Source organism: Saccopteryx bilineata, chromosome 2 (genome assembly GCF_036850765.1).
Source record: "Saccopteryx bilineata isolate mSacBil1 chromosome 2, mSacBil1_pri_phased_curated, whole genome shotgun sequence".
Classification (NCBI taxonomy): domain Eukaryota; kingdom Metazoa; phylum Chordata; class Mammalia; order Chiroptera; family Emballonuridae; genus Saccopteryx; species Saccopteryx bilineata.
Window position 1 is genome coordinate 126,107,143 of NC_089491.1, and position 16,697 is coordinate 126,123,839.

The 16,697-nt window shown below is 37.1% G+C and overlaps 1 protein-coding gene across 1 annotated transcript in view; it reads right to left on the reverse strand.

Annotated features, from left to right (window-relative positions):
- Nucleotides 1–16,697, reverse strand: part of TMTC3 (transmembrane O-mannosyltransferase targeting cadherins 3) — an 89,904-nt gene that overhangs the window by 21,690 nt on the left and 51,517 nt on the right. The window contains exons 4-8 of the mRNA XM_066257783.1: nt 16,329–16,428; nt 7,520–7,635; nt 6,723–6,895; nt 2,723–2,975; nt 1,088–1,236 (exon numbers count right to left, since the gene is read on the reverse strand). Coding sequence (XP_066113880.1) covers nt 1,088–1,236; nt 2,723–2,975; nt 6,723–6,895; nt 7,520–7,635; nt 16,329–16,428 — 791 coding nt within the window. The remainder of the gene's footprint in view (nt 1–1,087; nt 1,237–2,722; nt 2,976–6,722; nt 6,896–7,519; nt 7,636–16,328; nt 16,429–16,697) is intronic.

Consider the following 16,697-nt stretch of genomic DNA (forward strand, 5'->3'; position numbering starts at 1 on the left):
CAGTCTACTGGCCAGGGCCTGATGTTCAATTATAAAGTGTGCAAAATAGAGTTAAGAAATGAGTGTCAAGATTAAATGAGAAAACAAATTTAAATGGCCTATTAGGGCATCTGGCACATAACAGACATAAAAAAACTGGTACTGATTATAACAGGAAATATGGGTTAAAGTTAAGGGAAAAGGTTGGGAGATCGTAGTGAAAATTCCAGACATAGGTGAAATAGATCATCCAGGCAGAACATGCAATGTGAGAAAAATAGCTATGAATAAAACTCTGAGAAATAATATTTAATGAGCAGCCATAGCAAGAAGAAATCAGAGGAGAGAGCAGAAGTAAACAGATGAGAAAAAGAATCAAGAGAATCTTTACAGTCTGGAAAATAAATTTTAAATAAAAGCATTGACTGAATTTAGCTACCAGGAAGCAATTTGTTATCTATGTTAGCAGATGATATAGAAAGAAGTCAGAATACTATGGGTTGAAAGGTGATTGGAAGTGAGAAAGAGAAGACAATGACTATTTCTTGTATACATATAGTTTTGACTATTCTATTCCTTAGCTGTTAGTTTAAGGGAATTAGGTCATGGTGATTATGAATATAGTAATGACAGCAAACGACAGTACAGTTGTGAGTACACAAAACAGTATTCTTGTATTATTATTTACTAATTATTATATTACTTTCCATATGAACTATAAACCTACTCTCCTCCACCCTGTATTTTACTTATACTAAAAACTCAGTATGACTCACTTAAGAAGACTATATCTTAGTTCATTGCATATGGAGTGGCAATGGTCATTTTTAATTTTAGTCTCAATAATGTCTTTTTCATTGCATCTGACTCAAAGTTTGTCTCAAGCTGTAAAATAAAATTATATAAATATGAAGAACATCAGATGTAGTAGGTGCTATAAAGCTTTCCTAACTCGAATTACAGAAAAACGAGATTATCAAGATGAAAAACAGAGAGGTATAAAAGTATGACTTATAAAAGTGAACTAAATAAACATTTTAAATACTTAAATATATCACAATTGATTCTATAGTTAGTAAGCATTAAATAAACTAATATTTAAATTCACCTTCTGTTTGATATTTTGTGCCATCCATGGGCTACCAAAATACAGAATCCCATGCTAGGGACATACAGGACTCGCTCAGCAACAACAAATCCAACTGGGAAAAAAAGGTTTGATGCAGGAATAAATGGTAATGCCATTAAACAAAGCGCCTACAAAGAAAAAAAGATATTTTATTAAATTAAAAATATATGAACACTAAAGAGTCAAATCCACATATTTTGTCATTTAATTTGGAAATGTATGGGTGAACCATTTTTAATATCATAAAGAATATTAATTTAAACATAAAGCGTGCAACTTAGGGATAATAACAAAAATGTCAACAAGGTGAGATGAAGTCTTGAATGTTAGAACTTATAATTAAAGCTCATCCAATTAAATTAAAAGTATTTTTTCAAAATCTATCTAAAATACGATACTGATAAGTTTTATACATGCACTAATGCTCACGTGGTAAACTGACAAAAAAGATGTTAATAGGTTTCAACAAAACCCATAAAGTGATAAAATAGCTAAGCACGCCAGTTTTTATTGAATATATTACTATTTTAAGTAACCACATCATATTGGAAATTGATAAGGTGTGCTTCAGACAAGACCAGATTACTAAAGGTAGTAATTATACCTCAGCATTACTCTGCATAATATTCTGATGATTATATACATTTAACAGTAACAAATTTAAGTAGTAAGCTAGTAAACATTTAAGATTAAAACTGCTTCCCTTTAAATCAATCGTCTTTTAGTCTTTTATTCTACGACCTCTAAGAAATTCTAATTAAAATTAAAAATCTCAAAAATGGTTTTTGTTTTTTAATTTTAAAAATGGGATGGTATATGGTTTCCAGGATATAAAGCCATTAAAAAGGTAGGACACAAATAACTAGCACACATAATCTGTGGAAGAAAATAAGTTAGCTTTCATTAGCACATCTGTTTCTATGGACATATACTTCCATATTTTGTTACACTAATTTGTTTCATAGTACCTAACTGAATAAATAATTTGTTCCTTCAGCTTCCTAAATTTGAGAGGAAAGAATGTGTTATTAATACTTTCTCCATGAATCACAAATTAATGATTTTCTACTGAGGCAATACTGAATCTGAAAAAAAAATACTACCATGATACTACTCAGTATCCTACCAATGTATATACCTGAAGACTGATTCTGTTTTTAGAAAGATGCTTTTGAGCCTGACCAGTGGTGGCACAGCGGATTAAAAGTCGACTTGGAATTCTGAGGTCCCAGGACAGAAAACCGGAGGCCACTGGCTTGAGCGCAGGCTTATCCAACTTGAGCATGAGGTCACTGGTTTGAGTGTAGAATCAATAACATGATCCCACAGTTGTTGGCTTAAACCCAAAGGCAGTGGATTAAAGCCAACGGTCACTGTCTTGCTCAGGGGATCACTAACTCAGCTAAAGCCCCCTGGTCAAGGCACATATGATAAAGCAATCAATGAACTAAAGTGACACAACTATGAGTTGATTCTTCTCACCTCTCTCCCTTCCTCCCTTCCTGTCTGTCTCTCACTAAAAACAACAACAAAAACCTTTTGATGAATTAAAGGCAATCTCTTAATTAATCAATGGAATATAGTATCATCTGAAAAATGAAGACAGTTTCTTACCATTAAAACAGTTTTGGAGGAATCACCAGGATATCTGAGACTGAATACTCCCAAAGCCCCCAAAAGACAAAAGAAAGTAAATGTGGCAACATTGCGAATATCTAGAAATGACTCTATAAGTGGTATTGTTCCCATGGTCCAATCACAGCAGAGCTCAGAAGGATTTAACAGAAGCCAAGCATTCACAGGAAGGAGGTAGTTAAAAGTTAGCTGCCTTGTAGGAGTTGGGCTTACAGCAGCTGGGTTATCAAATCTGTGTAAAGAATAAAAAGAAATGTTATTCAAACTAAACCACTTTCTAAACATCAAATTTATAACTGAAACACTGAACAGTAATAAAAGTAATATTTTATATGTAGTCTTGTTGAAAAGACAAATATTTTATGAATACTTCAGATTCCTGCCAAAGTTTAAAGTAATCTTCATAAAATGTCTACTTGAAAGGAGTGGTAGTTAGGAAGAACTGACAGAAAGGCAAGCAGGTTATCTGTTATTTTATTAGAATTCAGAAATTCATATTATAATATTATGATTCTCTGCATAAGTGCTTCTATTAAATGATAACCTTCTGATTAACACTAATAAGAAAAGTTGGGTAAGATTCATTATTGTATGTGATGTATGAATGCTTCTAAGAATATTAACCAATGTTTTTCTAGTGAGAAGTTTCTTTTGGCACTAATAGAGAAACTATCTATCACTATGACCTTTTCCACTTTGTTTAGACTTCAGAAAGCTAAAAACCAAATTTCCAGCCCAGAGTACTAACTGTATAGGCCTATGTAACATTTCGTTTGTGTTCTTCTTTTTACCCTAGTATATGTTAATATAAACTTATATTACAGTTTATATTTCTGCAGGCCATAATAGATTTAATGTACATTTCATTAATTTAGCCTGTTTATAGAAAACTAAATAAAATCATTTTTAAAAGTGCAGTTCAAAAGAATAACTTCACTTTTATTTCTTTATGCTATGTTCTAAAATTGTACTGACTATATTAACATATAGTCCTTTCAAAACCAATTTCTTGGCCCTGGCTGGTTGGCTAAGTGGTGGAGCGACAGCCTGGCGTTTCGAAGTCCTAGGTTTGAATGCCAGTTAGGGTACATAGGAGAAGCCACAATCTGCATCTCGACTGTCCCCCTCTCTTCTGCTCCTGCAGCCGTGGCTCAAATGGTTTGAGCAAGTTGGGCCTCTGACAGAGGATGGCTCCATGGCCTTGCCTCAGGCGCTAGAATAGCTTTCCTTGCTGAGCGATGGAGCAGCAGCCCCAGATGGGCAGAGCATCACCCAGTAGGGTAGGAGGCTTGCTGGGTGGATCCCTGTTCTGGTACACACGGAAGCCTATCTGTCTGCCTCCCTGCTTCTCACTTAATAAAATAAAGAAAAAAACCCAGTTTCTCAGTTTAAAATGAGAAAGTCAATGAGACATCAACTTCTACCACTTATTTGAATTGGTCTTATTTTTTATATTTTATAGTGTGTGTGTGTGTGCATGCGTGGGTTGTGTGAGAAAGAGAGAGAAAGAGAGAGAGAGAGAGAGAGAGAGAAGGTAGAGATGAGAAGCATCAACTTGTAGTTGCTTTATTTTAGTTGTTCAGTGATTGCTGAGAGATGAGAAGAATTGACTTTTAGTGTGTCACTTTAGTTATTTATTGATTGCTTCTCATACGTGCTTTGACCAGGGGACTCCAGACAAGACAGTGACGCCTTGCTCAAGCCAGAGATCTTTGGGCTCAAGACAGTGACATGGGATCATGTCAATGATACCATGCTCAAGCTGGCGACCTCAGGGTTTTGAACCTGGAACCTTTGTGTTCCAGGTCGACGCTCTATTTGGCATTTTTAAAAATATTAAATGACTGAGAAAAAGTAAATATTATTTTAACAAATATGTCATTTAATTTTTTTTTCATATTTAAATATCTACATATATGAAAAATAATAAATCCTGAGAATCAGGACTTGAAGTCTCAAAATAACCAAACTAAATACAAAGCTTTATTTCCTATAATGTAAAATTAAGAGTTCATTTATTACATACAATTAACAATTTATTTAGGATAGCTGATTAAATAATTAAACTACAGAGAAAGGGTACATGTCAAAATAAATCAAATCATATTACAATTTACTTTATGGAGTAACAATAGAATATTAAAAAATCACAAAGATAGTGTTGGACATAAAATTATCAGAGTGATATTTATTCTAACCAGCAACGCACTATTATGGATAGCAACATGAATGACATTTTGGCCTTTTGTTAAAAAAAGAAATATTCTTGCTAACAATGTCAGTCACTGAAATAAAACTGAATAGGAAACTAATAAAAAAATTCATTTAAATTTTAGGCTCGCCTGACCTGTGGTGGCACAGTGGATAAAGCGTCGACCTGGAACGCTGAGGTTGCCGGTTCAAAACCCTGGGCCTGCCCGGTCAAGGCATATATGGAGGTTGATGCTTCCTGCTCCTCCCCCCCTTTCTTTCTCTCTCTCTCTCTTCTCTAAAATGAATAAATAAAAATTTAAAAAAAATAAAAAAAAATAAAATAAAAAAATAAATTTTAGGCAAGTAAGGTATAATGGAAAAAATGCTAAATGTTAGATCAGGAAAAATCGATATACATCGATTATTAAAATACACTATAAATTTTGCTTCTAGCTTTCAACAACTACAAACTGGACAAGATATATAAAGCTTTTCTTATTTTTATTTTTGTTTTGAACACACTGAGCATCAAGCAAAGGACATTAATATCTGAGAGAGGAAGAACAGCCCTATTTGGACTATTTGGAGAGTTTAGTATCTACACAAAGTTTTTAGTGTATGGAGCTGCGAGAAAGAACCCAGGCAGAGCTCAGGGGGCTAGGGTTCATGGGCAGAATATCAAGAAGAAATCTGCTGAGAAAGAAAACTCAGGGGATCCATTGAGGGGGGTCTCTCTCCAGTTTTCTGTGCTGATGAGAACTGGTCAGTGTGCTATGTGAGGAAATACTCAAGGTCAGTATAGTGGGTTGAATCATGACTCCCCCAAAATCACATCTACCCAGCACCCCAAAGGTAACCTATTTGGAAATAGGATCTTTGCCAGTGCAATTAGTTAACACAAGATCATAATGGATAAAACTGGGCCATAAATCCAGTGTCTGATATTGTTATATACACTGAGGATGGAATACAGAGAAACACACAGGGAAGAAGGCCAAGTCAAGATGAAGCAGACTGAAGTGATGCAGCAACATGCCTTCCAATAACCAAGAGACTGCAACAACCACCACACGCTTGCAAAAGGTTTCAGAACAGATCCTTCCTCAGAGCCTGCAGAAGGAAAGAACCATGCCTGACACCCTCAATTTAGACTTCTGGCTTCTAGCTGGTGAGAGCAAACTTCTGATGCTTTACATCACCCACATTCTGGTGATCTGTTATAGCAGCTCGAGGAAAACTAATACAATCAGAAAAGATCCTCTTGAAAGGATTAGACAAAAATTCCCAAATATACAGAGCTAGGAATAGTTCCTCAGCAGCCAGAGTGGAAATCCTCATAATTCAGTACATTGGGTAGTCAGAAGGGTCTCGTGTCAGAAGTGGAGCAAAATCAGCTGATCAAAATGCTACTATGATCTCACAAAACAAAGCTTAAACGCAAGGCTTGAAGATGAAACAATTTTTATATATAAATGTATCCCAGAACAAAGTTTAAACTATTTATAGGAATACATTAAGGTAAAATTCATATATGGCACCTATTAAAAAATTACCAGGCATGGGAAGAAGCAGAAAAATATAATCCATAAGAAGAAAAATTATTCAATCTAAACTGACCAACAATGACACAGGTAAAATTAGTAGATAAGAACATGAAAGCACCAGAACATGTAGAGATATAGAGCACATAAAAAAAAGCTCAAACAGAACTCAAGACATGAAAACAATATCCAAAGTTAATTTTGAAAGGATGGAAAAACAACATCAACAAAAATAAAATTCATACCTGGTGAATACTGGAAGTTGGGACTGAATAACCTGGACTCTAATCACAACCAGTAATAGTGTACTGAACATCAAAACAATGAGTTTTATTAATGTCTGCAGCATAGAAAATGGAATACTACTCTTTCCACGGAGAAACTGTCCAGCAGTAGTACATAATAATGGCAAAGTATACTGGAAGAGAAAAAAGTTTTAAGCAATTAACCACATACTACAATGTTTTCAACAATGTAGTACTTTCTAAACATAAGATTAAATAGAATTTGACTATAATTATAAAATCAATATGTAACAGTTTGTGCAACTAATAATGAGTAAAATGAGCTCAATAATCTTTATGTTGTAAAGTATTCCATATTGCCTAACAATTCCATTATTGAAACTTAAAAAGCAGCCTTTAAAAAGCTGGAGTTATGCCTGATCTGTGGTGGTAGAGAGGATAGCACATCGACCCGGAATGCTAAGGTCGCTGGTTCGAAACCCTGGGCTTGCCGGGTCAAGGCACTTGCAACAAACAAGCAATGAACAACTAAAATGAAGCAACTATGAGTTGATACTTCTCACTCCACCTTTCTTCCCTCTATAAAATCAATAAATATAATCTTAAAAAAAAACAAAAACTGAAGGTATTATAAAATGGTAATTTTCAGTGGGTGTGAAAAAAAATGTGAATTTTGTGAAAATCTCTGGTATTACTAGAAATCAGACATGTACATAATAGTACATTTAGAAAATATTTATTAGAATCAGATTCAAATAGGATAAAAGATAGCAACAAAAATTTATATTTCTTCTTACCCTCTGTGCAATAAATACTTCATACACACAGCAAATTCCCACAACTGTTATTCCTTGCTCTTTACACAATGTTGCGACAGCCACTAAAAACACTGTCAATGCGATTGGAGTCCACACTGCAATTTAAGGACAGAAAAATATAAAGCTACACAAAATAATTTTATAATACCACAAAAAGATATTTTAAGCTAGACAACTATTACACATTACTGAAAAACTTTGTGGTTTTACATTCACATTTGGGCTATTTCTCATTCACTTTACATTTTAAAATATATTTAAATATTTCAAGTAATTTATACTTTATAGATTCAAAACAGAACATCAAGATGTATAATTAAAACCAGTGATTTTCAATCTTTTTTTATCTAATGGCACACATCAACTAATTAATAAAATTCTAAGGCACACCAAAATATATATTTTTGCTGACCTGACCAAAAAATAGATATAATTTTGATTCATTCATACTGAATGGCTATTTATGTTGGCTGTCATCATTTTTTTTACTTGGCAATCGAAGGGAAAAGAGTATTGTGTATTTTAAAAATTCTTATAGCACACTGGTTGAAAATCGCTGATTTAAACTAAAAAATTTTTGTGGAGATAAAGATTATCTAACCAAGTATGAACTTTTAAAACAAATGTAGGGTGGCCAATAGGGAGAAGAGAAACATAAGATTTGAGTGTCATAATTAATGAACTATCAATATGAAATAAAAACATACCTAAATTTAGCATACAGATAACAATATACTTCATTTATATAAAACTTGAAACTGAAAACTAATAGGCCAGATAGAGTACCATTTTGACTAAAAAACACTAAAAACTGAAACAGGTTAACAATAAACTTTTTTTTTTTTTTAAGTGAGATGTGGGGAGGCCAAGAAACAGACTCCCGCATGCGCCCTGAACAGGAACCACCTGGCAAGCCCCCTAAGGGCATTACTCTGCCCATCTGGGACTGCTGCTCTATTGCTCAGCAACTGAGCTATTTTAGTGCCTGAGGCAAGGCCATGGAGCCATCCTCAGTGCTTAGGGCCAACTTGCTTAAACCACAGGAGTCATGGCTGCAGGAGGCAGAGAAGGAAGGAAAGGGAGAGAGGGAGAGAGGGAGAGAGGGAGAGAAGGAGAGGGAGAGAGAGAGAGAGAGAGAGAGAGAAGGGGGAAGGGATGGAGAAGCAGATGGAATCTGTGTGCCCTGATTGGGAATCAAACCTGGGACTTCCACATGATGGGTTGACACTCTGCTGCTGAGCCAACTGGCCAGCACAACAATAAACATTTAAATCAATACTATTCTTTTAAAAATTCACAAAAGAATATTTCCAAGTTCTATGTAAATGAAAAACCTACTACACATCAACTTATGCGAAGTTCTACTCCTTAGTAGTAATTTAATTAAGAAAAATGACTTGTGAGAGTAATTCCAGATCTATACTAACTTGCTTTGTGACTTTGGGCAACTGTTCTGAGCTTCAGTTTTCTTATTGGAAAATATGACCTCCATTTTTTTTCCAGTTTTTAAAAAAATGCAAGTATTATGTGTGACCTGTTTTTATTCATTAAAAATATTAAAGAAAAACTCAAATAATTGACGTACCTAGGAGGAAATAAGAACACAACTCATATATCTAATATATTTTCTTTTGACACTGGGCTTAATACATAAACTCATTTATTTTGAATTTTTTTTTTAATTTTAAAGTATACTCTATATTGACTACAATTACTGAAAGAAAAAACAACTTAAAAAATTCCTATCCCTAAAACACGTACGGGATAGCAAGTATAACAGCATTCCTTCCTCAAAATAATGTCATATTCTTAGTTAGGTCAGAACCATTAATACTGATGTAACAGATTGTACCACGGCTGAAGGACCATGCTAAACTCAACAAGTAATTCATAAAGGAAAGAAATCAGTAGGTGATTCTTTACAAAACAAGTTAACTTAAATTTGGACTATGAATGGAAACACTGGAAAAGCGGCATGTATGCATAAAGTAGGGGAGGGAATGACATAGAGCAGTGGTCGGCAAACTCATTAGTCAACAGAGCCAAATATCAACAGTATAATTGAAATTTCTTTTGAGAGCCACATTTTTAAAACTTAAACTATATAGATAGGTAGATTCCTTATCGAGGTAGTGCCTGCATGTGGTATTTTGTGGAAGAGCCATACTCAAGGGGCCAAAGAGCTGCATGTGGCTCGCGAGCTGCAGTTTGCCGACCACTGACATAAGAGTATAGTATGATCAGATACATGTATTAAAAATTAGAGGGAAATTAGAGCCTTGAAAACAGGTATTTTAAAAATGTATTAAACAATTTATAAGACCAGTTTAACACATGTCATTTCATTGGATCTCGAAAATCACACTATAGCATAGAGAACATGTACGATCATGCCCATTTTTAAGATAAGGAAAGAATTTTGGAGGTTTTAAAAAGTGATGCATGATAAGGAGACAATAACTTTAGCTTGGTTCTTCTAAGATGAAATTCAGGTTTTTTACTAATTTGTATTTCCATTCCAACTAAGAGAAAGCAAACAGTTGCCCTCCATAATTTTGGATTCAGTCTCAGCAACTCATAGCTCTAATAAAGGCAAAACCTTTACTGAAACCAGTCACTTTGGTTCTTTAACTTTTGGTGACTAAGTTACTGTATGAACAGAATGAACAGATACACTTTAAATTTTATAATCAGACAACTGTGGCTAAAATTACCATGTGTGACTCTGTCCAAAACAAGTAACTTCTAAATAAGTTAACAACACTTTAAAAAAAAATTACAAGTATCAAATGTGTAAAGATACAACTTTCAGCTTTCAAATATTCAAATGCATTCAAATAGTTATTTTAAGTATCTAGTACATTTTGTGAAGGAGCCTTGATAACAATCAAATAAACAAGTAAAGATATATTTTGTCAAATGGTGACCTAAATGTTATAGAAAAAAAGAAGAAAGTGAAAGAAAATTAAAAGGAGTGGGGAAGGTGAGTGGTGCTACCGATAGGCAGAAACTTGTAAGTATTGGAAAAGTATGTGCAAAGGCCCTGGTATGTATCCTGCTTATAAAAAGGGTATGGGATACAAATAAGAGAGTTATAAAGTGATTAAATAATAAAGTGATTAAATAAAGTGAAAAATAAAAATCTTTGCATACTACAACATACACTAGACAGAAATGGAAAATACAAAGATAATGGCACAATTCTTTGTAGTCTCAAGTGTAAAATTATATAATGTGGAGTAAGGAAGTATTACAGGGGTTAAAAGGAGAGAGAGAGAAAGAAAGAGGTACAAAACAGGTTTTGGCATCTTTTCAATTAGAATGTAAAATACATTATATGCATTCACTCGAATATTTCCTAAATAAGTACCTTTATATACTTAACACCTACTGTTTACCAGGAACCATTCTAGGAAATGGAGATAAAAAATGAGAGAAAGTTATCTAACTTTATGAATGTTGCACAAAAGAAAAATGTAAATTATGTTTTTTCAGGTTAGAAACGAACCTTCTGAGTAATGTAGGCTGAAGGGATAGGAAGCAATGTGATTTGGTTTTTGTTTTGGTCAAGTGGTGAACTAAGCATAACCTGTGGACTTGTTGGCCACTTCCATAAAAATCATCCCTAGAAAAAGATTAAGTTGGCCCTGGCTGGTTGGCTCAGCGGTAGAGCATCGGCCTGGCGTGTGGGGGACCCAGGTTCGATTCCCGGCCAGGGCACACAGGAGAAGCGCCCATTTGCTTCTCCTCCCCCCCTTCCTCTCTGTCTCTCTCTTCCCCTCCCGCAGCCAAGGCTCCATTGGAGCAAAGATGGCCCGGGCGCTGGGAATGGCTCCTTGGCCTCTGCCTCAGGCGCTAGAGTGGCTCTGGCCGCGACAGAGCGACGCCCTGGAGGGGCAGAGCATCGCCCCCTGGTGGGCAGAGCGTTGCCCCCTGGTGGGCGTGCCGGGTGGATCTCGGTCGGGCGCATGCGGGAGTCTGTCTGACTGTCTCTCCCCATTTCCAGCTTCAGGAAAATACAAAAAAAAAAAAAATAGATTAAGTGACGAGAACTATGGCTTCTAAGATAACAAAACAAAAACACAGTAACAAAACCAATCCTCAAAAAACAACCTTGAGAACTGAAAATTATCTTGTGTTTGTAGGCTGTTATGAGGGACTGCATCTAAAACAGAAAAGTAAAAGGGTAGGTTTATTTTAAAAAGTGCAAACTCACCAGCCACCCTTAGGCAGTCACTTCCACAAACCTCCCATCTAAATACAGAAGAATGGTAGATCTACCAGCTTCTTCTCAATTCTGATCCTCTTTTTAAATTTTTATTTATTTTTATTTTATGTATTTTTCTGAAGTTAGAAGTGGGGGGATAGCAGACACATAGACTCCCGCATGCGCCTGACCGGGATCCACTGGGCATGCCAACCAACCAGGGGGTGATGCTCGGCCCATCTGGGCGTTGTTCCACTATGAACAGAGCCATTCCGGTGCCTGAGGTGGAGGCTATGGAGCCATCCTCAGTGCCCGGGGCACACTTTGCTCCCATGGAGCCTCGGCAGCAGGAGGGGAAGAGAGAGATAGAAAGAAAGGAGAGGGGAAAGGGTGGAGAAGCAGATGGGCACGTTCCCTGGCTGGGAATCAAACCTGGAACTTCCACATGCTAGGCCAATGCTCTACCATTAAGACAACTGGCCAGGACACTCAATTCTGATTCTTTTAAAAAACTTTTTCCATAGACCTGAGAGAGAGAGAGAGAGAGAGAGAGAGAGATGCCTCAACTCACTGTTCCACTTAGTTGCTCCATTTACCTGTGCACTTACTGATTGCTTCTCGTATGTGCCCTGTCCTTAGATCGAACCCATGATCTAGATGTACTGGGACAATGTTTAATCCACTCAGCCACCTGGTAAGGGCCTGCGGATTCTTTTTAAGGGACCAGATGAGGTGTTTTGTAGAATGGTAACAACAACAGAGATCAACAGTGGCCCTGAAGAACCTGGAGCTCCCCATCCTGGATTTTATTAATGAATCACAGGGTGGACAGAGAGTGGCCCTGGTCTTTCTCCTTAACAGTCAGAGGCGGAGTGATCAATAACTTTAGGAGATCACGTGGCTTGAGCTCACAGCCAAAAATAAGTAGATAACTAAAGGGTACAATAGTCACAAAGAGAGAGCACAAACATAACAACATATACTACTAAATCAGAATTACTTGAAGTGACGGACCAATAATTTAAAACAAATAATTCTAAAGGAAGAAAGGGAAGATACTGGAGTTATAAAGAATAGAAAACCATTGGCCATGGCCGGTTGGCATAGAGGTAGAGCATTGGCCTGGCCTGTGGAAGTCCCGGGCAAAGATTCCCGGTCAGGGCCCTGGCCAGTTGGCTCAGTGGTAGAGCGTCGGCCTGGTGTGCAGGAGTCCCGGGTTTGATTCCTGGCCAGGGCACACAGGAGAAGCACCCATCTGCTTCTCCACCTCTCCCCCTCTCCTTCCTCTCTGTCTCTCTCTTTCCTTCCTGCAGCCAAGGCTCCCTTGGAGCAAAATTGGCCTGGGCACTGATGATGGCTCTGTGGCCTCTGCCTCAGGCACTAGAATGGCTCTGGTTGCAACAGAGCCATGCCCCAGATGGGCAGAGCATCGCCTCCTAGTGGGCGTGCCGTGCCGGGTGGATCCAGGTCGGGCGCATTCGGGAGTCTGTCTGCCTCCCTGTTTCCAACTTTGAAAAATACAATAAATAAATAAATAAATAAAATAAAATAAAGTACAAAAAAAAAAAAAAAAGATTCTGGTCAGGGCACACAGGAGAAGCGCCCATCTGCTTCTCCACCCTTCCTCTCTCCTTTCTCTCTATCTCTTTCTTCCCCTTCCGCAGCCAAGGCTCCATTGGACCAAGGTTGGCTCAGGCACTGAGGATGGCTCTGTGGCCTCTGCGTCAGGTGCTAGAATGGCTCTGGTTGCAAGGAAGCAACACCCCAGATGGGCAGAGCATTGCCCCATGGTGGACATGCTGGGTGGATCCCGGTCAGGTGCATGCGGGAGTCTGTCTCTCTGACTTCCTGCTTCTCACTTCAGAAAGAAAAAAAAAATATAAAACCATTAAAAAAACCAAGTAAAATTATGAGGAATACAAAATATAATAAAGTGAAAGGCTATTTTAGTTAAGATAGGAAAGATTTCCCTAAGAGGGAAATCACTGAGCTGACAGGCCTAATGATATAAACAACTATGTGATATAGACAATTATGTGAAGATCTAAGGAAAGAAAATTTTTAAAAAGAGGGAACAGCAAGTATATTCCTGTTTGAGGAAGAGAAAGGTCTATCTGGCTATAGCGAAGCTAGCGAGGAAAAAAATGGCAGGAGATACAGTTAAAGAAGAAGGCAGGTACCTGATCATAATCTTGGTAATAGTATTTTCTAACTTTATCATTCATGTTTTGCTTAAGTAATTTCATATTAGTTCCTGAACTACCTCTCACTGCATAAAAGGCCAATAGGAAAAATAGTCACACTGTTTACTATAAACCATGTACTGATTCAAATGCTTTAACATGCTTAACTCATCTTGAGGTAAAATTTAGAATAGGGAACAAAGGCCTCAAGGTCAATCCTTCCCCTTTCCCATACTGTCTGAAACATCATAGGTTTGACCTTTGTTAACCACTTGTTTCCCTGCTATCCCTCCTCAATTTCCTGTAATTAAGACAAACAAAACTAGTTTCAACCAAATTTCATGCCTACACTGAGCTAAAAGTGACCAACAGGGCCATTATAATATCTTTTTAATAAATCTGCATTACGGTTTTGAGGCCCCCCCACTCCCCATACCACTATGACAGTTCAGAAGGACCAAAAAAGAAGTCACTACCTGGAGAGAAGGGACGAAGACCAGCGGCATGGGCAGTCACCACACCAGTGTCAGAAACCAAGGACCACCCTACCCCCTCCTTGACATTTAGTTTTTTATTTTTATTTATTTTTAATTTTTTTTCATTAACTTTAGAGAGAGAGGAAGGGAGAGAGTGAGAGAAAGACAGGAACACTGATCCATCCTGTATGTGCCCTTACCGGGGATCGAACTGGCAATCCCCGTGCTTCCAGATGATGCTCTAACCGAGCTATCCGGCCAGGGCACTGACATTAATTTTTATTTTGTTAAATTTTTTTTTTTAGTGAGGAGGGGAGGCAGACAGACTCCTACAAGTGCCCCGACCAGGATCCACTGGGCAAGCCCACTAGGGTGTGATTGCTATGTTCCGGGGCATTGCTCGGTTGCTCAGCAACCAAGTGACTTTTTTTTTAAGCCTGAGGTAGAGGCCAGGAAGCCATCTTCAGCGCCTGAGGTCAAGTCACTCAAACCGATCGGGCCATGGCTGTGGGATGGAAGGGGAGGGGAGTGGAAGAGAGAGAGAGAGAGAGAGAGAGAGAGAAAGAAGGGAGAGGGATGGAGTGGAGAAGCCGATGGTTGCTTCTCCTGTGTGCCCTGAACAGGAATTGAACCTGGGATATCCACATGCCAGGCTGATGCTCTGTCACAGAGGAAACCAGCCAGGGCCCAACCACATTTAATGAAAACCTTTCCACCTAGACTCCACTGGGGTGTCTTGTTATCCAAGGCTGTTCGGTGTCACTTGAGTACATATTATCGCTTTAATCAATTTACTGCACTTTGCTAAATCTTTCTGTCAAACTCTCAAATCCTTTCCTGGGTGATGACAAGAACCCGAACCCTGGTATTGTGTTGATGCTTCCCTTGGCCTCCCTAAGTGCCATCCGGCATCACTCTAATCCTCACAACACGTAGAAAAGGTTACTTATCACCTACATTTTATAGATAAAGAAACTAAGGCACAGAGAGGTTAAGTAATCTGTCCAAAGAAGTAAATGGAAGTAGCAAATGGTGGATTTGGAATGTGAAATCAGACTCTAGAGTCCATGTTCTTAATCTCTATGCTATATTGCTATTCCGACTGTTTTAAGAAGGCAAGTTCATAGCAGCAAGGGTCAAACCTATTTGTATTACAAATCTGAGAAGACACTCAGTTACTTTAAATCACATCTCTTGAATCTTAGTTTTAGTTTCATTACACACAAAGTCAGGCTTATCATGGGCATCTTGGGTCTATACTGACAAAAAATTGCCCAAGAATGAAGGGGAAAAACTCAAGAGTTAAACTTTAAAATCAATCAAATAGAGATTAAGGCTATTAGGTGAGGCCTCTTTCATGCCCACTCTGTCCATGCTCGTAAATAGCCATTTTTATTGCTGGGAACTCGTTTTCTGACAATGCCAGGTATCATCAGCAGTAATGAGCTAATATATACAAAGCAGTTTTCAGAGTAAGACACATGGCAGGGACTCAATAAATAGGTGAACTATGATAAACAAATAATAAAAGTTACACTCTGTAAAAGGCTTTTTACTTTGCCTAATAATATAATTCACAGCCTTCAGGGCTGTTATTTACAAAAAGACAACTAAAAATATTGGTACTTGTATCATTTACATGTAATAGCAAATGGAATAATGACCCTAAAACTCTAATATCCTAGAGTAATTTTTAAAAAATTAAATAATATAAAATCTGTTAAGTCATGATAAAACATAAACTGCACGCAAGAAATTTTAATATTGACAATGTGGCATACTTGATATATGCTAAAGTAGTACAATATATAACGATAAATCCCAAGTGTGGCATACGTTTTATAAGCAACACTGAAGTAGATGAAGATTACCTAATCAAATTTACAGCTATAGAAAGAAAAATTAAACGTTAAGACTTTTACCTATGGAATTGTTCGGTCCTTTTGATTTGGTATATGACAAAAATGCAGCTAGAAAAAAGATAGATGACAAAAGTTCTGCTCTTCCTACAACACCGGTTACCTAAACAGGGACAGGAAGGGGGTCATATTAATGAAGAGCATCTTGAAAATTTAACTGTACATAATAGAAATAGCACATTAACGAGAAACTAAATTGCTGTTCAAGTGTATGTTTCTTAGACATTCTTTGAGTGCCCTCATGTGGTGAATTTGTATATCTTCCATAAAAATAAATTTACTAGTGACTCTTTAAAGTTCTTATATTAACTCAACTTTGAAATAATTATGTATTGCTTCTCAGCCTTTTGGCTAAATGAAGTGTTGAAATAA